The 21645-nt window shown below is 41.6% G+C and overlaps 1 protein-coding gene across 3 annotated transcripts in view; it reads right to left on the bottom strand.

Moving 5' to 3' along the window:
- Positions 1-21645, bottom strand: part of DOCK2 (dedicator of cytokinesis 2) — a 404152-nt gene that overhangs the window by 365848 nt on the left and 16659 nt on the right. For all 3 annotated transcript variants that reach the window (XR_013445613.1, XM_036079463.2, XM_036079461.2), the window contains exons 2-6: positions 17325-17408; positions 9322-9362; positions 8189-8244; positions 7601-7697; positions 3985-4133 (exon numbers count right to left, since the gene is read on the bottom strand). Coding sequence is in view for 2 of the 3 variants with exons in the window: in XM_036079463.2 (XP_035935356.1) it covers positions 3985-4133; positions 7601-7697; positions 8189-8244; positions 9322-9362; positions 17325-17408 (427 nt within the window). In the remaining variant the exon portion in view is untranslated. The remainder of the gene's footprint in view (positions 1-3984; positions 4134-7600; positions 7698-8188; positions 8245-9321; positions 9363-17324; positions 17409-21645) is intronic.

The following is a 21645-nucleotide window of genomic DNA, read 5'->3' as shown; positions in this document are numbered from 1 at the left end:
AAGACCAAAGATATGGGGGCTAATTAATTTGCTCAAGGTCACATAGCTAGTTAAAAAGTAATGTGGCATCCTGGTCTGTACTCTTAACCTCTACAGTATACTTTCTAGATGGGAGGCACTTAGGAGCAGTACTGGATTAGGGGACCAAGGGTAGGTTTGCAGAGGCCTGGATTTGAAGCTGCTTTTGCACTTGATGTTGAGACGGAGGACCTCGCTGTCCATACAAAGAAGGTAGGGGGAAGTGGGCTGATAAAGACCCTGAGAAGGCCAACAGTGGTCCTACTAGGCACCATTATTGAGTACCAGATTCTGGAAGGCAGCAAAGACAAATAAAGGAGACTGTTTCCATCTCTTATTTGAGAACCAGATTGAGAAGCACATCTCTCATCTCATCCAAATGCAAACAGAAGGGAGCCAAGGTTCACCTGTTTGTCCACATTGATTAGGAAATTAACTTCCAACTAGATATGACTCATAATGTTGCACAGCCATGCTGCCGAACGGACGATGCTAAGGGGGAATAAATGCTTTCAACTAATTCTGAGCAGAGACTCGCGTGACCTCAGAAAAGATGGAGCATAGCCAATACATAATTTAATGCCAAGATCTCTCTAGCTCTTTTTCTTCAAAATTTATCAAAGTGGATTCAGTTCTAAAATGTATGAATAAAACCTTCTTTAGGGTCCAGCTATCTTGGGATTTGGAGGAGTCATTTGAGGATTTCTCACTCCTTGGAGACCAAGGAGCTTGCCCATTATTGGTCTCACGTGGAATTTCAGAAGCTTTAGTAGTTACAGCCCAGGACTGTCAGAAGTCCCATAACCCAGGGTTAGGAAAGGCTGTCTCCCAATTGAACAGCAGACCATTTACTTTGGAGAAATGAGCATTCTGACATTCTCTCCTCAGAGGTAGTCCCACACTGCTCTCTTCTGTTTGAGAAAGTGATAAGATGAACCCAAAACAAGGGCAGGGGAAGAAGCCTCTACCATATGCATTTTTCAAAAACAAAAACATTTTAATGGTAATGAAAACAGAAATGGCTCCTTCTGTGGTTCCTGATCATCCTCTGGACAAATCCAAACTCCTTTATTTGGCACTTAGGCCTTTAATGTTCCAGCCCCAGTCTGCCTTCCTCTCCATGTTCATGTTAATCTCTGAGCTCCTCCCACATTCTCCCCCCACTCCCAATTTCTTTACCTAATAATTCCCACTAGTCTTGTTAGATTCCAGGCAGATGTCAGCCACCTCCCTGCCTCCCCCTGCCCTCTTGTCTGTGCTTCCTGCTCTTGGGAAAGGCATGACTTCCTACTCCACTGTCTGTTCACTTCTCTCTCTCCCATATTAACCTACACTGTCCTTGGAGGCAATAGAATGCAGTAATAGTTAAGCACTTGAACTCTGGAGCCAAGCTATTGGTTCAAATTTCAGTCATCTGGGGCAAAATGACCTAATCACTCTGTGAGCCTTATTTCCGTCATCTGAGACATAGGGATGATAATAGTACTTACCTACTTCATAGAGTTGTCATGAGATTTAACTGAATTAATGTATGGAAAGTGCTTAAAACAGCACCTGGCAGATAGTCACCACTCAGTAAGTTATTCTTAATTCTCTGCTTGCTTTTTGTTGTTGAGATAGCAGCTGTAGTTTGTAAATATCTGTGTCCTCGAGGCCTAGCAGGTGCTCAACAAAAGTTTGAGGTCTGAATAAAGGAACAAAGTGAATGATGGGAGAAATAGGCTGATTCTAGTCAGTCCTCCAGCCCTAAATTCCCATCTATCATGCTTCCTTGACTCTCACAGGAAGCCATCCACCCCATATTAGAGCTCTGAGCTCCAAACACGCCAAGCCGGTGATAACTGAAGGTGTCCAAATCTCCCTCCCTTCCAGCTAAGTCATCAGGGAAGGGAGGCAAGAAGCAAGGGGCTCCCTAGCTCAGGGTCTCCATTTCCAAGGATGCCTCTCACTTCCCCAAAGGGAAGTGACTGAAACCAGAAGCACAGGGCTGGTCCAAACAATGCTGCAGAGGCACCGCTGACCTGGGGAGGACCCTCTCCTCCTCCTTCTCCCATCACCACCATTCATTCATGCACTCATCCAGCTATCATTCACTGAGCACCTCCCGTGTGCAGACCCTGTTCCCGACACAGAGAGGTAAATTAGATAGCCACTGTCTTATAGGGTTCCCATCACAGCAGGGGAGACAGGCCAGTAAGGAGGTGATTACTGTGGAGGGTGCTAAGGGCCTGCAAGAGCACCTCACCCAGCCAGGGGTGGGTAGGGGAAAATCAGAGAAAGCTTCCTACGAGCGGTGACCATTTCTTCCAACCTTGGCCTTTTTTCTTAGGATGAAGAAACAACATCTGAAGGTCACAGAGGCCATTACTGCAAAGCAGCTAATCTCCTTTGATACTCACACTCCCAGCTGTGACCGTTCCCAGCTAACGATGTCACCGCACCAGTGGCGGCAGCAGCTGTGTGGCAAACCCTTCCTGTCACTTTGGGATGATGTGCATTATGAGCAGATTTGGACACGCTTGCCAGCCACCAGCAGGGGAACCAGCAGAGGGACTGGGCTCCTGGGATGGGAAGCAGCTGTAAGCTGGACCCGTTTACTTTCCTAGTGCCTATGGATCTTCTTCCTAGTGCATACGACAAAGGCAAGAAAGCCTGGCTGCTGGGAAATTTCCTTCTTATCGCATTAAATGGGCTCTTTCTACTTCCCCCTTGGGCCTTATGGCCCAGGCTTCTGACCCATTTCACAATCTTCTAAACCTGCCATGCTCTCTCATGCACTCCTACCTTCCTTTTCTTTTCTTTTTTTTCCTACTTAATACTTCTTTATCTTTCAAAATTCCCCTCAGGGTTACCTCCTTCAGGAAGCCTTCCTTGACTTCCTTCTCCACATTGAATTAAGAGTACTCTTGTTTTATAAGCCATCAAACTTACCACAATACATATTAGCAGTTTGCCTGTAGCTTACTCCTAACCAGACTGTGGTTCCTTAGCAGACAAGAGCTTTTATTTCTAGAGCTTCAACAGCTAGCAAGGTATCAGACCAATCATAAGTGTTCGAGACATGTTTGTTGTTGGGATGAATAAGCAAATGAGTAGGATTTAGAGGTCATCCAAATAACCAGGAGGGAGGGGTTCTCAAATGCATCCAGGTAGCATAGTGGCAGGCCTATGGACTCTGGAGCCAGATTGCTTGGGTCTAAATTCTGGTTCTGCCATTAATAGCTATGCGATTCTGGACAAATTACTTGGCCTCTTTAAGGGCCTTAGTTTCTTCATCTGAAAACAAATGTGGACAATAAAACTGCATGCCCCATAGAGTTATTATAAGAATTAAATAAGACACTGAATGTAAAACATGTAGCATCAAGCCTGGTACATAATAAGCTTGGATTAAGTGTTACTTGTAATATTATTATCACTACTATTATTATCAGTGGGTTGTCCTGCCTCAAAAAGTTGTCTCATGTTCTCTTTAACTTAAAAGCATTCAAACTCCAAACACTTTCTGCTTCTTCCCTTTTGAGGAAACATTTTGTAACTATGCATATGAGTTAGCTGATGGCATGTGGCTTGGATAATTTAGGATGGGGGAAGGGACATTAAGTCTCACACTGGGATTTAAGGGAGAGTTTTGTAAGTGCAGAAATAAAATGACAACTAAGCCAAAAGTGAACCAGCATGATTGTGCTCCCCAGCCCCTCGGAAGTAGGTTAAATGAGTGTCCTAAATCTCTCAGCCCAGTAATAACCACTGCATAAGCAAGCCCTCTCTCTGCTTGCATGTCCCTAGGTCCCACGGGGGTGATAAGAAAGGCACACAAGCACCGAGTTGGTAACAGCCTTCTCTCAAATAGAAAGTGGCAAACACGCATCTAAAAATGAAACCAAGTTTCTCTGGAGGGAGACAGGGAAGAAGGGGGGTAGGTAGGAGAAGAAAGCATTTTTTTCTGAGAGAAGAGAGACTTACTTGTTGCCATAGTCAATTTTAGATGTGACTTTCTGCTTCAGTTCCTTCAGCTCATCCTTGGGCAGAGTTCCTGAGAGGAGCTGGGACCGCCACTCCATCAGGTCATACATCATGGACTGCACCTGCATGAACCGTTCCTTTTTGCTGGCCTACAAGACAGGAAACAGTGCACAGTCACATGGACCGAGGGTGTGTTGGCATCTATGTGGCAAACTGTGCCAAAGTCAGTCAAGCATGTTCAGGGGCCATGACATGAACATCTCTCCTGGCCCCTACCCAGCTACCAACGGATTGGGCAGTAGTCTCCATCATCCACATATTTCTTCCTGCTGGGCCACAGAGACTTCCAGAAATGAAAGTGATAATCCTAATCACTTCTTGGCTAAAGAAAGCGTGATCTCTGGACTGCCATCAGAAAAGATACTCGTTGAGCAGAAATGCCATGAATATCTGCTGTAACGCAGGTCCCAGAGCTCAAGCTCTTTAAGGCTGGGAACCAGGACCATTTTTCTGGTGATAAAGGCCTATTTCTAGGGCAGCATTCCCCCACATGTGACGTGTACAACCTGTGGGACACAATGGCTTTGGTGATACAAAGACCCAATGTTAAATAACACAGACCCATACGGTGATTCTCCTTCCATCCTTGTAGAAAGGAAGGAGAAAGGTGCAGTTTCATGGTAATATGTCTTTTTTTTAAAGATTTTATTTATTTATTTATTTGACAGAGAGAGACACAGCGAGAGAGGGGACACAAGCAGGGGGAGTGGGAGAGGGAGAAGAAGGCTTCCCGCTGATCAGGGAGCCCGATGTGGGGCTTGATCCCAGGACCCTGGGATCATGACCTGAGCCGAAGGCAGATGCTTAACAACTGAGCCACCCAGGCACCCTTCATGGTAATATGTCTTTAACCCCTCTTTCACGTTTGTCAATTCCTTTTTTTAACAAAGAGAGAGAGGTCTTGAGCTCAGAGCTTTTGACAGGTACTATAGCAAGCATTTAATAACATTACCTTGTTTTCATTGTATTTATTTGAATAATGTTCTTCTAATCATGCCAAGCACTTTTGGCTTTCCATTTGGGAAAGCATATATACACACATACACATACACACACACACACACACACACACACACACACACACACACATATGTATTTGTCCTTTGTCCCCAGTTCTTGGCACACAGCTCCTAAAGCCCTTGAAATTTCCTGAGTGATAAGAGCCTCTTTTCTTATTCATAATGGGCTCCTTTTGACCATACCTGAGTTTATGCTAATGACATGACTCTTGGTGGCCCCCTCCACAGCTTCTGGATGGGAAGCTGGATGCCAGAGGAATCTACCATGTGATTAGAGAGTTGGAACTTTCAGCCCCACTCCCTTCCCCCTTCCCCTTCCAGGAAGGGAGAGAGGCTGGGGATGGAGTTCAATCACCAATGTCCAAAGATTGCATCAATCATGCCTATGTAATGAACTTTGATTAAAACTTTCAATCAACAAGGTTCAAGGAGCTTCCCAGATAGTGAACATATCTATGTGCAGGGAAAGCGGCATGCCGAGAGAAGGCATGGAAGCTCTGTGCTCAACCCCACCCTACTTCCCTTACCTGTGTATCTCTTCCATTTGGCTGTTCCTGCATCGTAGTCTTTTTTTTTAAAACACTTTTTTATTTTTATTTTTTAAGATTTTATTTATTTATTTGACAGAGAGACACAACGAGAGAGGGAACACAAGCAGGGGGAGTGGGAGAGGGAGAAGCAGGCTTCCCGCCGAGCAGGGAGCCTGATGCGGGGCTCGATCCCAGGACTCTGGGATCATGACCTGAGCCGAAGGCAGACGCTTAATGACTGAGCCACTCAGGTGCCCCTAAACACTTTTTTTAAAAAGATTTTATTTATTTATTTGAAAGAGAGAGAGCATGAGCAGGGTGAAAGGCAGAAGAAGGGGGAGAAGCAGACTCCCCACTGAGTGGGGAGCCGGACATGAGTCTCCATCCCAGCACTCTGAGATCATGACCTGAGCCGAAAGCAGTCACTTAACTGACTGAGCCACTGAGGCACCCCTGCATTGTAGCCTTTATACTAAAACTGATCATAAGTATAGCTCTTTCCAGAGCTCTGTGAATTGATCTAAGGAATTAGGAGACCCGAGGTGGAGGTAGAGAGGAATGATGAACCCCTGAATTTGTACTAAGTTTGGACAGAAGTGCGGGTAGCCTGGGGACCCGAGACTTGCAACTGGCATCTGAAGTGAGGTCAATCTTGTAGTTTTGAGTTCTTAAACTTATGGAATCTGAAACTGACTCTGGGGAGTCAGCATTAGAATTGAAATGAATTATAGTGTTGGAGAATTGGAAATTGTTGTTGGAATGACATGGCATGCTGTAAAATTCCTTACGTAAATTACTTAAGTTTACTAAAAAGGGAGCCAATTTAGGTATTAAGTAAATATAATACAGGTGGTATGCAGACATGGCAAGAATCATGAAGGTGATACTGGAATACCAGAGGTTGAAAGTTCTCTTTACTAAGGTAAAGGGCATGATGGACTTGATATTCAAAGATTTCTTAAGGGAAAACACCAAGCTTCCACGGTGTAGGTGTATGTGACATTTAAAAAGGGGTAGTGGAGGGGCGCCTGGGTGGCTCAGTCGTTAAGCGTCTGCCTTCGGCTCAGGTCATGATCCCAGGATCCTGGGATCGAGGCCCGCATCAGGCTCCCTGCTCAGTGGGAAGCCTGCTTCTCCCTCTCCCACTCCCCCTGCTTGTGTTCCCTCTCTTGCTGTCAAATAAATAAATAAAATCTTTTAAAAAAAAAGGGGTAGTAGAGATGAATACTTAAACCACTTGAGCTTCAAGTTACTGTTTTCCCCCGAAACTTTCCTAACAACTTTTGGGAAACTTTTATAGAATTGGATGTGCCAATTACCATATATTATGAAGTATCCACATGGGAGTCGACATTTATGACCATAAAATTTAAGTCTACAAATAGCGTGTGTACACCAGCAGGTGTGCACAGTGCTGTAACAGAGATGCAGTAAGACTTGGTTGACATTTTCACTCTCAGCTTAATGGTTTTCTTAGCTAATTGCTTTCATTAGGAGCTTTAGATTCATCAAAGGAGGATTTAAAATTAGATTTGCTTCAATACAGGGAAAACACATACAAAATGTGCTCTTTGTTTTTCCAGGGTCAAAGCTTCCTCATAGACCTAAGGACAATAGCCATTAATTAGTTAATTAAGTTAATTAATATATTAGCATGGTGTTTTTCCAGGTATTGTCAGCAGACTACCAAATCAAAATCCCCACGGTTTATTATAATGTGGAGTCTCATGACAGGAAGCTTTATTTTTTTAACAAAAATTTTTGCACTCGTTTTAAAACCAAAGGATCACATCAGACCCCCATGTATTATGGCTGGGTCACAAGCTCACTGTGTGGCTTTGAGAAAGTTATCTAACTTCTCTGGACCTCGATGTACTCATACTGTTTGTCCTACTATGTCACGGGAGCTACCCTTGGCCTGCCCTGCTCATGGCTAAATTCCAAATCTGAACCAAAGCAAAGACCTCAGGAAGCGTCCATCCCAGGGAGCAGGGTTCTGGGTCTCACCACGTAGAGCTGTTTCCAGATGCTGCCCCATTCCCAAAGTGTCGTCGTCACTTCTTGTGCCAGAGGAATTTCTGCAGGAATGATGTTCTCGATATTTCTATTTAAGGTGGGAGACAAAATTGTGTGAAATTGAGACCCAGGTGCTAACAAGATAAAATGTTGGCAAATTTGCATTAAGCTGCAGCTGCTGAGAGGGGCCTTGCTGGCAGGAGACTAAACAGCCTCCAATAGCCACACCAATTACATTATGCAAATGCAAAGAACTTCCTTTTTAATGTCCTCCTTCACTGGGGTGGGCCCTTCAGCTCATTATTCAGGATTAATCGACTTTAATATAGTTCAAAGGCAGCTGCCGGTGAAAAGTTTGATTCTCCAAACTTCCTAATACCCCCTCAGAATCAGATCTGAACAGAATCAATGTGGATTAGATATCCCATTGCATGAGGAAAAGGGGACACACAAATAAACGTGGGCACGGAGAAGGGGGATCAGCTGATTCACATCTGCCAAGTCAGGCTTTCAAAGCAGATAGGACAGAGACATCTGTGAGCTGTGGGAGGGTCAGATCTGGTGAAGAATGACAAATACCTTCTTTTCTCCACTGTCACTTCCTTGATGTGGATAAAGGATTTAGGGAAAATGCCCTGTTGGGAATAAAATAAGATAGAATAAAATAAAATGACATATCCTTACAGAAATAACTGAACCCAGGCCCTCATGGTTTTTCCCAAAAAACATTGACTGGTAAAACCCTCAAACTTTACAGGAATAATTCATTCTCTTATTTCTACTTCTCACCAGCTCTCCACTGGTTGTTCTAGATCCCGTAATAGCCCTAGATTCCCAAGGATGCTCCAGTCCCATTGTGGACACTCATCCTTCCAGATGGACAAGACAGGAGAGCATAAAAGACTCACTCTAAGTGAGACAAGGTGCTCTGTCTCTCCCCTGTCCTGCCCAAGGCCAGGAAAGCAGTCACCCTTCAGTCATAGCTGGAACATCAGGTCCTAAAGCAAAACAGCATCCTTGGTTGCATATGGGCTATCTTGATATGAGACTTATTTTCCCCTGGATTTATTTTATTGTTCTTTGGAGAGCAGAGTAGGATCATGCCTCCCAATCAACATGTCAGGGAGGAAGGAAGAAGTGTCTTATTTCCTTGCCCCCTAAGCTTGGCTCAGTTAACAAGAGAAGCTTATCAATTACTTGGAAATCCTTCATAAATTAACCAGGGTGCACACTGGAGACATCTGCTTCTGCACTAGACACCGTGAGCAATAAGACCAGTAAAACAGGTGGCTGCTCTCATGGAGACAATGGCGTAATATGGAGTTGGAACAAGTGAACTCCCCAAGGGCAGAGACTGGACTTGTCTCCGTGAGGTGAGGCAATGTCGAATGCCCCCACACAACTCTAGAGAAAGGCAGCAGAAGATAAATTTCAAATAAAACATGCACAATTCCATGGGGACTCAAGGAAGGGAGAAATCATATGTAATTGGCATATCAGGAAAAGTCGAGCTCCAGAGGTTAGCCTTAACCGGGAAGGGAGTTGAGGCACAGCAAGGGCCAACGTGTAGAGGTGGGAAAGCACAGGACACAAGGAAGGAGAAATGAGACAAAAATGCTGGGGAGCTATAGTGGGAGATAATTGCCCAAAGGGATTGAAGCCTCATGTAAAGACATCTAACATTGTTTCAAATAAAAACAGATTGGCCTTACCTGTAACATTTTGTGCTTTAGGAGGTATCCCCTATACCAATCTGCAAAGAGAAAATAAACAGGTCTCTTATCTATTCCTACAAGTTTATTGCTGGTTTTGTTGTTTTTGTTGTTGTTGTTCTGTTTGTTTTTAACTAGCAAAGAAACTACTGCAAAGTGCTTTAGACCTTAGGTACAGATCCAAGTCTGGAAGCCACTAGGCTTCAACAATCTGTTGAATTCGTTGCCAACATCTCCAAAAAGCATCTAAAAAGACAGGGATTTCACATACCAATGTGAATTTCCTCCTTTTGAAAAAATAGGAGGCCCGGGGATGGTGGTCACAGTTGGCTTATGGTGAAGGGCAGCTGGTCCCATCAGACAGGGCAGGTGCCTCCAACTCACCAGCCTCCACCCAGCTCTTCACCTATTTCCATTACCTGCCTGGGTCCTGTGTTCATGTGCATGTTTCAACCTCCGCCTTACAGACATAGAAAGGCTAAGGGAGTCCAGCAAACATCCTAAAACAATACCCGCAGTTTTAACAGCAGCAAATTGTGTCTAATATGTGATTTGCAAAAGTTAGTCATTACAAAACAGGTAAGTTCAGAGATGGGTAAAAGGACAGGAATTTTAAAAGGTTCTTCCCTTTGCAAGAACATCAAAAATGATTCAATTAACAGAAGTCCAAATTATACACAGTCCTCGAACAAAATGAGCCTCAGTGTAACAAATATTGACTATAATGAGTCCACTGGCCTTTGGAATGATTCAAGCACAGCCAAGTAGTGGCATTTGTCATCTTTGTAAATAAAAAGTGTCTGTCGGGAGCCTCATTAGCAAACCCTCATTACTGGGGTGACAGATTGTTGTCGAAACATGTTCTCAACAAACATACGTGCAAGCCCCCAAACAAACAAGTTAAAATGCAAAGTCACCCTTCATAGTCATGAGCCAGCTTGAAGGTCAGGTCCTAAAGAAAATTCTAAAGCAACAGAGGCCCACAGTGGCTCCTATTTTGAGAAACAGAAAGAAAGGAAGGAGAAAAGGAGAAAAGGAAGGAGAGGGGAAAAAAAAAAAAACAGAAATGAATGGATTTCAGAGAGAAAAAATCTCGGGTTTGGAATAAAGTACCATTCTAGGCACTCATCATATATGAAGTCTTTTAATCCTTGTACAAACTAGGAGGTAGGAACTATAATTATCCCATTTTGCAAGAGTGGCCTACCTGAGGCAGAGAGAAGTTAAGTAACTTTCCCAGGGTTACACAGCTAATAAGTGACAGCGTCAGGATTTCAATGTAAGCAGCCATCATACTGTGTTTCCTGTCTAATGGAGGAAGGAACATGGTCCTTTCCTAATATTTCCTTCCCCCAATATCTGAATCCCCACGATCTCACTAAGCTACTTTCCAGCTGAATACTTCCAGTGCTGGAAACTTCATGAAGCATCACATTCTATGTTTACACTCTAATAATTTGTCCATAACTACTGGTAATAATTAACCATTAACAATAGCACTTATCCTTTCTGAGTGCTTGCTGTGTGTCAAGAATTCTGGTAAAGTTTTTGTTTTGTTTCTTTCAAATTATAAATTAATCTTCACAACAACCCTCTAACGTAGATACTATCATTGCCTCAGTTCTGCAAATGAAAATAGAGAGGCACGGAATGATTAAGCAACTTGCTCATGGTCACACAGCTAGTGGGTGATGTAACTAAGATTTAAATCCAAGCATCTAACCCCACAGAGATGACACTCCACAGCCTTGCACTATAACAATTCCTTTGTTTGCAGTTCTACCCCATGCCACCAACTAGATAAAAAACATCTTTGGAATATTGCTAGCTACCATTTACTGATTACCTAATGTATGCAAAGCTGTATGCTAAGTGTTGTACATTCTCTCTTTTAAAAATCAACAATTATCATCATCATCAACAAAAACAACAACAACCAAGAAAGTTGTGCATATTTTCTATTTTATTTCCTGAACCCACAGATTTTGAATACTATCGCTTTTTCCAGTGACTTTTTTCAGTCATTTCAACATATTTCCATAACAACAAAGTAAATGAAACATGCTTCAAATTTAACAAAATGGAGTTTACTGATGATTTGGCCTCCTCATTCAGAAGAGAAGAAAACTTAACTTTCACATGACCTATCTCTAAAGCAGACCCAAAGGGCCATCTCCCTGCAAAGTACACTTTAAAAAGACACCCTGTCAAGTGCTCATAATGACACTCTCTTACCCTAAAAGCAAAGAACTTAGATCACCCTCGATGGAGTTGTTGGTCCAGAAGCTGCTACATGGCTCTGAGTTTACCCTACTCAGCAAGCGGTAGATCCAAAATTCTCGTTGCAGAGCTCTTTGCAGCTGAACCAAGAATGAGGTAGTGCACTTAGAAACTTGGAAAGAGCTCCAGATATCTTTGAGAAAAGCAAGTCTCAGAATGGTATGTATGGTGTGGTCCCATTTCTAGGAAACAAAAGCTATGCCTTACTTTAAAAAGCATAAGCTTCTATGGTCAGACTCCTCCCTCATACCTTCCCTTTGTTTCATTTTACTAGTCATCACAATTCAAAAGCTCTTTGGGAACCAATGTACAGAAACCCCATTGTCTTCCTACTAACAGTAAGCCCCCATGATCCAGACAGGTGTATATATCTGTAGGTGGACTGGAACTTTCCCTGTTGTTCCAGAAGGGAAGCAAATAATTGAAGGTGGAGCAGACATTCCCTCTGAAGGGCTTACAAAGAAGAGTCTAAACAAGCAGGGCCACCCCCAAAGACCATCCCGCTACCACAGTCTATGTAATTAGAAGAGAGAGAGAGAGAGACAAAGAAACAGGGGGGTCTTTGGAGGTGGTAGTTGCTGCCTTAGGAGTGCTTGGTATAGCTTCCCCACCCCTAAGCCAAATCCAAACATGGGGGTGTGGTCCAGGAGATTTACTCCTAGGGACATGTGGCATCTCATTCCCTAGCTACAAGACTATTCATACAGGGCACTGGCTGATCTTTGGGCTTATTTGATCAAGGAACACAGAGAATTGGAAAGAAAGCACCCCAAACTCCTACCCACCCCAACCTTGTTTAAACTGGAGAAAGAAGGGTGGCATTAAACTGGATATAGGATTGAAGTCTTCTTGTGAAATGTCATTAAATATCAGGAAAGATGTCAACCAAATGTGACTGAAGAAAGTGATTGAAGAAAAATCACACTGATTTTTTTATGTTTATCTCCCCATAAGGAGTTCTGACTGCTCAATAAACATATGTATTTTGCATATCTAAAATCAGAACATAGAATGTTTATTCAGGCTCTGGGTAAAAGAGGCAGCCTGAGAGATGTACTATGGACCAAAAAATAAGCATTAGGATATCTAAGGCTTAGTAACAACAGGTATCCTTCTGAACTATTTGAGTTTTCAACACAACAAAATATTATCTTTATAATAAAAAGTTAACTAAAATGAGCTCTAGTGAAAGGAAATTCGTTCATGTCTAATGTTCCAGGTGAGGTGTTGCCTTCCTCATTCATCCAGATGAATAAATTTAGTATAGGCAAGGAAGGGCTGGCCTCACCCATTCCAGGCAATCAGAGGGCCAGCTTCCAGGTTCTCTGGGCCAAATTATAAAGATACATACCTGCCAGTCTCCATATAGCTCTATATAATGGGGGGAAGAATGGAATTAGCCAACACAGAGCACCTAAGAGTTAGGCATGGTGCTGGACGGCTTCTTTACTTTCTCTCACACTATCCTCATAACAAGCCCAAGAACAGGCAATGGTAACCCATTTCACAGGTGAGAAAACTGAAGCCTACCTACCTAGCTAGTGGGTAGTGGAGCAGAGAATAACTTTCTGATTCAAAAGTCCATGGTCTTTCCACTCCTTTTTTGGTTTGTTTGTTCGTTTGTTTGTGGGGAGGATTTAAAAACTACTGGGGGCACCTGGGTGGCTCAGTCAGTTAAGCATCTGCCTTCGGCTCAGGTCATGATCCCAGGGTCCTGGGATGGAGCCCCATGTCTATCTCCCTGCTCAGTGGGGAGTCTGCTTCTCCCTCTGCCCCTCCCCCTGCTCACGCGTGCTCTCTCTCTCTCTCTCTCTCAAATAAATAAATAAATAAAATCTTTAAAAACTATTGAAAAGTACAAAGAATAAGATAACAACTACTCATATTTCTACCACCTAGAATTAATCATTGCTAATATCTGGAGATAGGTGCTTCAAATCTTCAAGACTATATTATTTTTTTTGTCTAAAATTGATATGGACTGTTACAAAGAATTTAAAGTAAGCAGAAAAGTATAAATATAAGAGCTAAAAGAATTATCCTGAATCCTATTACCCAGAAAAAGGAAAATACTATTAAATATCATCTTAGTCAACTTTTCATTTATATTTATATACACAGGATGGCAGATGGATAAAAAGATAAAATATGATTTTTAAAATACTCTTATAAAAATCAGCATAAAGACACTGCATAAATAAAAATCTCAAATACCAAACTTAATCTTATTTGTATTTGATAGAAGGAAAAGAAATGAAGTGAAATTGAAGGAAATGTTGAAACTTTGATTAAATATTTCTTCTTAGGGGAACCCTCATGCTCTGCTGGGGGGAACACAGACTGGTGGTACAGCCATACTGGAGAACAGTATGGAGGTTCCTCAAAAAGTTAAAAATAGAACTACCCTACGATTCAGCAACTGAACTACTAGGTATTTACTCAAAGAATACAAAAATGCTAATTCAAAGGGATACATGCACCCTGATGTTTACAACAGCATTATCTACAATAGCCAAATTATGGAAACAGCCCAAGTGTCCAGCAATGGATAAATGGATAAAGAGGATGTGGTATATATATACATATATATATGTAATAGAATATTACTCAGCCATAAAAAGAATGAAATCATGCCATTTGCAAAGACATGAATGGAACCAGAGAACATTATGTTAAGGGAAGTAAGTCAGTGAGAGAAAGACAAATACCATATGATTTCACTCATGTGGAATTTAAGAAACAAAACAAACGAGCAAAGGGAAAAAAAAGAGAGAGAGACAAACCAAGAAACCGACTCTTCACTCTAGAGAACAAACTGATGGTCACCAGAGGGGAGGTGGATAGGGGGATGGGTGAAATAGGTGATGGGGATTAAGGAGTGCACTTATTACAATGAACACAGGGTGTTTTATGGATATGTTGAATCACTATATTGTATACCTGAAACTAATATTGTATGTATGTTAACTGTAATTTAAATAAAAACTTAAAAATAAAATAAGATAAATGTTTCTTTTTTATAAAAAAGATCTCCTAAAAACTCCTTTAAAATAAAAATAGTTACGAAAAGCATTAAAAGATTGAAGTGATTATGATTTTTTAATTGTAATATTTTATTTCTAATTGATATTGACCAACTCTCTATTATGATAACATCATAAAGTTAATCTATTCCCTTCTACTCCTCACTTCTCAATTTTATGTGTTTTTTTTATATTGTCCACTTTCCTAACAATAACATTTTTTGGTAGTCATAAATATTGTGATTTTTAATATCAATCTCTATAAATTGATTCATTTAGACTCAATGCTTACCACTATTTCTTTTTATCACAGCTTTTTAATTCCTGTATTTTTAAATTTTGACTCATCTCTCAATTGGCTGGATTTTATTTTTCAAGTAGGTTTCTGCAAAAGGGTTTCATGGGCACACCCAAGTTCTTTTTGTTACACCATCCTGACTTATTTTTGACTAACACTGTGGTTTTCACTTTTTTATATTTGATGGTAACAGGTTTTCAATCAGAATCATAGCAGAACTCCCCATCTGCAAAGCAGACAATACCAGGCCTGATCTCAGAGCCTGTAGCTGTCCGAGGCCCTCAGGGAAACCTTAGGGTCCATAAATTTCAGTTAAAACTCCATATAATGAAGTGGGGGGGAAATCAGAGGGGGAGACGAACCATGAGAGACTATGGACTCTGAGAAACAAACTGAGGGTTCTAGAGGGGAGGGGGTGGGGGGATGGGTTAGCCTGGTGATGGGTATTAAAGAGGGCATGTATTGAATGGAGCCCTGGGTGTTATACACAAACAATGAATCATGGAACACTACATCAAAAACTAATGATGTAATGTATGGTGATTAACATAACATAATAAAATTAAATTTAAAAAAAACTCCATATAGATATGGGTGTAGGCATAAGTGTTTTGTATACCAATTCGCTGTTTTGTATACCAATGCTTCAGATAAATAGAATCATGTTAACAGACTTCTGAACACTGAATATGTATTTTCAAAGTATTCACAAATTGGCGATCACTCACTAAATTAATATGCCCAGCTCTTTCCAGAAAGGCATTGTGGCCACTTATTACAAGGATACATTAAAATAAAACTAATAAAATAGAATTAAAAATGGAAAACCAGAACCGAAGAGGTTAGTAACAAGGACACTAATCCACAAAAGCTCTTCTGCTTGTTTTTTGCTTTGCATGCATTGTGTGTGTCTGCTTGTATACATGTGTTTGTATATGTGTATATATGCGAACATGCCTCTGTGTGTTTATGTTTGCATGTGTGTATGTGTCTGCTTGTGTATGTGTGTGCGTCAATCTCCAGAATTGCCTTGGAAGTTACACATAGCTGATCTGGCACTGGGGATAAGACCTGTCCTGTGGGTTGCCATGAGGAGTGCCCAGACTAACATGTTATAAGGAAGTTAGCATAGTGCCCCCAGTATGTAGTAAGAATCCAAACACGGCTAGTTCTGTAAGCAACCTCCTTTCCTCTGGCTGGTTATTTCCCCTGGAGAGGGCCTCCTTCACAGCAACAAGCCTGCTTCCTGTGCACCCCTCACTCCTGTCCCAGCACAAGAGCTCTCTAATCTAAGGGATTAGCTCGGAGGGAGGGATGTGCCTGGGTGCTCAGTCCAATCATTTCTTTTTATATATATATAATTTTATTTATTTATTTGAGAGAGAGACAGAGAGAGTGAGAGAGAGCATGAGCAGGGTGAGGGGCAGAGGGAGAAGCAGACTCCCCGCTGAGCAGGGAGCCCCAGGTGGGGCTCCATCCCGGAACTCCAGGATCATGACCAGAGCCAAAGGCAGATGCTTAACCAACTGAGCCACTCATTTCTTTCTTGCTTCTTGCTCTGCCCAGCTACAGGAAGGACATATGCTCTCCACACAGTAGGAGTAGAGGCAGGCCCAGGGAGGGGGAGACTGGTGGAGGCCCTGCTCTGCCAGTGAGGACTGGGAGAGCCTGCCTGACTGTGGCTGACATATTGGCAAGTTCATTTGGCTCTTATACCCTAGCCATGTTCCCAATATCAATTTTATCAGTGACATAGGTGATATATTGATTTATAATGCCCTGACTTATGGGTCCAAGGCCATTAGCTTTTGTGCAAATTTTAAAAAGCACCCTTACCACCCCCACCACCATGGGTGAACACAGCCACAGAAAAGAAAAACACAGCCCAATAGACATTTGGCTTCACAAGAGGATGGCACCTCTGTGGGAAGAAAGAGATGCCACTTTGCCCAAGACAGGGTTCCCAGCTTGATGCAGGGTGTGAGCACTGCTCCCAGGACCAGGTACAGTGCCCATACCACACAGTTGTGCATAGCAGTCCTTTTGGAATCAAGGGTATAATTTACTGAGCTCTTCAAAACCCTAATAGTGCTGATTTCCCTTAATAATCTTATTAGTATTAATACTAAGAAAGAAGGTGGATGTCACAGGCCCAAATAGCCCCATGGCTGTGATAAATGGACAGCACAAAAAACATCAAACCCACAAGTCAGGCCTTTGCTACTAAGCATAAATTCTTAAAATAACAAAGCATTATTTTCAGTAAATTCTAATTGCTAATATTATCAAAATGCATAACAGACCACACACATTTGCAGGTTCCAAGAGAGGGCTGGAGGTGCTAGGTGTGTACTGCTGAGTCCCAACACCATCAGCCAGGGTGCCAGGCATCCGTGACTCACCTCCGCAGGTCTCCTGTATTCGCACCACATCACCAATCTGCAGGGAGAGCTGGGGGGCTCCATTCCCCTGGAAGTTGTATATGGCTGTGAAACAAGAGAGGGGCAGCATGGTGAGACCTCTGGATACTGAGAATCACTGCTCCTCCTTGCTGTCCCTGAGTTTACCTGACACCCATGCAGCCTACATGGGTTAATAAGACCAATGCAGAAACCCACTGCCTACCACAGGAGTCAATGAAAGGCTAGCCTGGCTGCTAAAGGCCCCTACTCATTAACCAAACCTGACCCCTCCCAGCACAGGTCTTGCACTCCAGTCTGCATGACAAGGAGGTTATTGATATCATCTACCATAGGTTGACCTCTCCCAGTGCACTAGGCATGTGCTCTGCACATCTCATTCCATTCTAACAGCAACCCTGTGAGGTATAAACTGTGATCCCATTTTACAGATGGAAAACAGAGGTGCTAAGTCTTGGTCAAAGTCTTCAGGCCAGGAAGTGACAGGAAAATCAGTATCTAATTTCCATATTCTCAACCACTATGATGAGCTACTTGCTGCTCCCCAGTTACTCCTTCCTGGTGACAACAGCCTAATATTCAAGGGTGTGCCCTGTCTTCCCATTTCTATTATCAGTCCCTGAGGAACAGCAGTTGGCTATGAATATTCAGAGTCCCTCCTTGCACTGTCAGAACCTCTGCTAACCCCTTAGAACACATGATCGTGACATATCGTTGCAGGGCACAGGCCCTGTTCAGCATCACTCACTAAGTGGGGACCAGGTCACATTGTTCATCCAGATTAGGGATGCAGCCTACTTTCCAAAGGCTAGAATGGAACCACCATCTTGGGAGGTTTTCAAGAACAGAATAGGGTACAATGCATGTGGTTTTATTTAAGGAAAGACTCTCAGGAGTTTTATTTAAGGAAAGACTCTTAAGGAAGAGGACAGTATGATCCTACAATGTTGTCATCATTCATTCATGCAGCAGACATTCAGTAAATGGGTATGATGTGCCAGGCACATGCAAGGCACTGATCTTGCTCTTTTGGTGAACACAGAAATAAATATAAGTGTACAAAATATGAGACATGTGAAAGAGAAAACAATAGGGCCTGGTAGAGAGTTATGACACATCAACTTTTGTTGGGGTACTTAGGGAAGACCTACCTGAGCTGATACATGAAGTATTTGAGCAGGTCAGCTATGGAGACAACAAGGGAGGGGCATTTCAGGAAGAGGGAACACTGGGTACAAAGGCCCTAAGGAAGGAAGACACTTGGCATATGCAGAGACCATCAAAAGAAACTGCTATGGATGGAGTATGATAAAAGATGAGAGGGTGATGCAAGATGAGGCTGAAGAGGTAGGGACCAAGTCAAACACAGCCATGTGATGGATTCGGGCTTTATTCCAAGAGAATGGGAAGCTGGAAGGATTTTATTTATTTATTTATTTGGGAATAGCTTTACTGAGATATAATTTGCCAATTTAAAGTGTATAATTCAATGATTTATTCACAGAGTTATGAAGACATCACCATGATTAATTTTAGAACAATCTCATCACCTCACAAAGCTCCCGCAGCCCCAAGTGGCCACTAATCTACTTTCTTTCTCTACAGATATGCTTATTCCAGGCATTGCATATACATAGCATCATATAATATGTGGTCTTTTGTGACTGGCTTCTTTCACTTAGCACAATGTTCTCAAAATACATCCATGTGGTAGTAACTGTAGCAACTCAATTCACTCCCTCTCCCACTGGTCCTCAGTTTCCTCATATGTCAACAAAACAAAATGCATTCAAAAAGTCTTCTTTGGGTGACTTCAGCAAAAATGGCAGAGTAAGGAACTCCAAGTGCCTGTCCTTCTAAAGAAGCAATGAAAAATCTGACAAAACCTCTCAGAATCAACTTTATCAGAACCCTGGAAAACAGTCAATAGTTTATAGCAATCAAGCAAATGCTTAATCAAGAAAAAGGCAATTGAAGCCTGGTAAAGCTTTGTGGCATTTTAACTTATTCCTGTCCCACTCTCTACTCCCCATTTCAGTGGCAGTTTTGAAAATGATATTCCACGTCCTTTGTGTGGGTTTCTAGAGCCAGAGGGAGCAGAGAGGACCTTGTTCCAAGAAACTGTGGTTGTCTGTTTTTTGATCTGTCTGTGGGCTCCCTAAAGGACTAGAGCTATGAGCTTGCCCTTTATTATTATTTATTATTTACGCTTTGGAGGACCAAGAGAAGAGGAAATTAATTGAGTCAATGGTGAGACTACCAGGAAGACTCAGGATTCCACTTATTTAGTTCAATCTACCTTCTGCCCTGTTTGGTCACATGATTCATCAGCAGCAAGCCTCTATTTGGTCTGGACACCACTGGGATTAGAGACACAGAGCAATAGCCTTTTCATGGGCCTTTCCACATGTGCTCTACCTCCTTCCATCCAATCTCCACACAGCAGCGAGAGCAATAGTCAGTGCAATGGGATTATATCACTCCTCTGCTTAACTAACACACTTCAGCCTTTCATCTGCTAGCATACATATAAACAAAAGATGGTCTATCCATACAATGGAATATTCTTCAGCCACAAAAAGGAACAAACTACTGATAGTTGCTACAACATGGATAGATCTTGACTATACAATACCCACGTACACCAGGGGATCTAGAAGGCTATGCATGGATCTGGACACATGCTAAGAAAGGATGGGAGGAAGTCCTAAACTCTCAACTCTGATGACCTTCAAGCTCCATGATGGCAGGAAATGCAGGTTAAGGCAGAGTTGCAAGTGGTCTGGCTACATGTTAAAGGTATGCCCCTACCCATACATAGAGTCCAGCTACAAACACCAAATTTTTTTCTTTAAACTCCAGGCATTTGGAGATTTAAGTGACCAGGCTTCACAAAAATACTTTAGAAAAGTCACTAGACAGACAAACTACTACAGCCTATACTAAGCAGCTACAACCAGTCCTGGCAAAGAGGAGAATTTGACATCTGAGTTAGCACATTATAATATTCAAGATATCCAGTTTTCAACATGAAATTATGAGGCATAAAAAAAACAAACAAACAAGAAAGGATGGCCCACTTACAAGAGAACAAAAAGAAAATAATAGAAATTCCCCACAGAAGGATAGACATTGGATTTGAGACAAAGATTTTAAATTGATTGTCTTAAATATGCTGAACTAGCTAAAGGAAACTATGGGCAAAGAACTAAGTAAAACCAAAAGATTAATGTCTCATAATACAGAGAATATTATTAAATAGAAATGACAAACTAATAAAACAGAAATTCTGTAGGTAAAAAGTACAATAACAAATGTGAAAAATTCATTAGAGAGACTCAATAGCAGACTTGAGCAGTCAGAAGAAAGAATCAATAACCTTGAAAGTAGGTCAGTTGAGATCAGCCAGACTGCAAAACAAAAAGAAAAAAGAATAAAGAAAAATGAACAAGACCTAAGTGACCTGTGGGACTATCAAGCGCACCAACTTCACATAAGGGGAGTTCCATAATTAGAGGAAAGAGAGATAAAGGAACAGAAAGAATATTTGAAAAAATAATGGCCAGAAACTTCCATCTGATGGAAGACATGAATTTACAAACCCAAAAAGCTCAGTGAGATCTGAGCAAAATAAACAGAAAAATATCCACATTGAGACATAATTATCAAACTGTCAAAAACAAAAGACAAAGAGAGAAACTTAAAAACAGCAAGAGAGAAGCAACTCATCGTGTACAAAGACTCCTCAATAAAATTAATAAATGATTTCTCTTCAGAAACCAGAGAGGCTAGAAGGCAGTGGGATGACATATTTAAGTGCTAAAAGGAAAAAACAAAAACCTCAACCAAGCATTCTCTCTCTCACAAAATTATCCTTCAAAAATGAATAAGTTAAGAGATAAACAGAAAGAGAGGCCCATTGCTAATAGACAATTAGAAAGACAAATGCATAAAACAATAATTATAAATCTACAATAACGGGTACATCATGTATAAAAATGTAATGTGTGACAATAACAACAAACGGGGAGAGATAGATTTGTACAGAAGCAGATATTTTGTATACTATTGAAGCTAAGTTAGTATTAACTCAAAATATATTGTTATTATTGTAAGATGTTAATTGTGAACCCCAGATTAATTCCTAAGAAAATAACCAAAAAAAAAAAAAAAAAAAAAAATACAGAGAAAAGTAAATGAGAAAGGAATCAAATCAGCAAACTAGAAAAAAATCAATTAAACATAAAAGGTAGTAATGAAGAATTGAGGAACAGAAAAACATGTAAGATATATAGAAAACAAA

This window comes from Halichoerus grypus, chromosome 2 (assembly GCF_964656455.1).
Source record: "Halichoerus grypus chromosome 2, mHalGry1.hap1.1, whole genome shotgun sequence".
NCBI lineage: Eukaryota > Metazoa > Chordata > Mammalia > Carnivora > Phocidae > Halichoerus > Halichoerus grypus.
The sequence above is the reverse complement of the archived record's forward strand: the minus strand, read 5'-3'. Positions and strand labels throughout refer to the sequence as shown.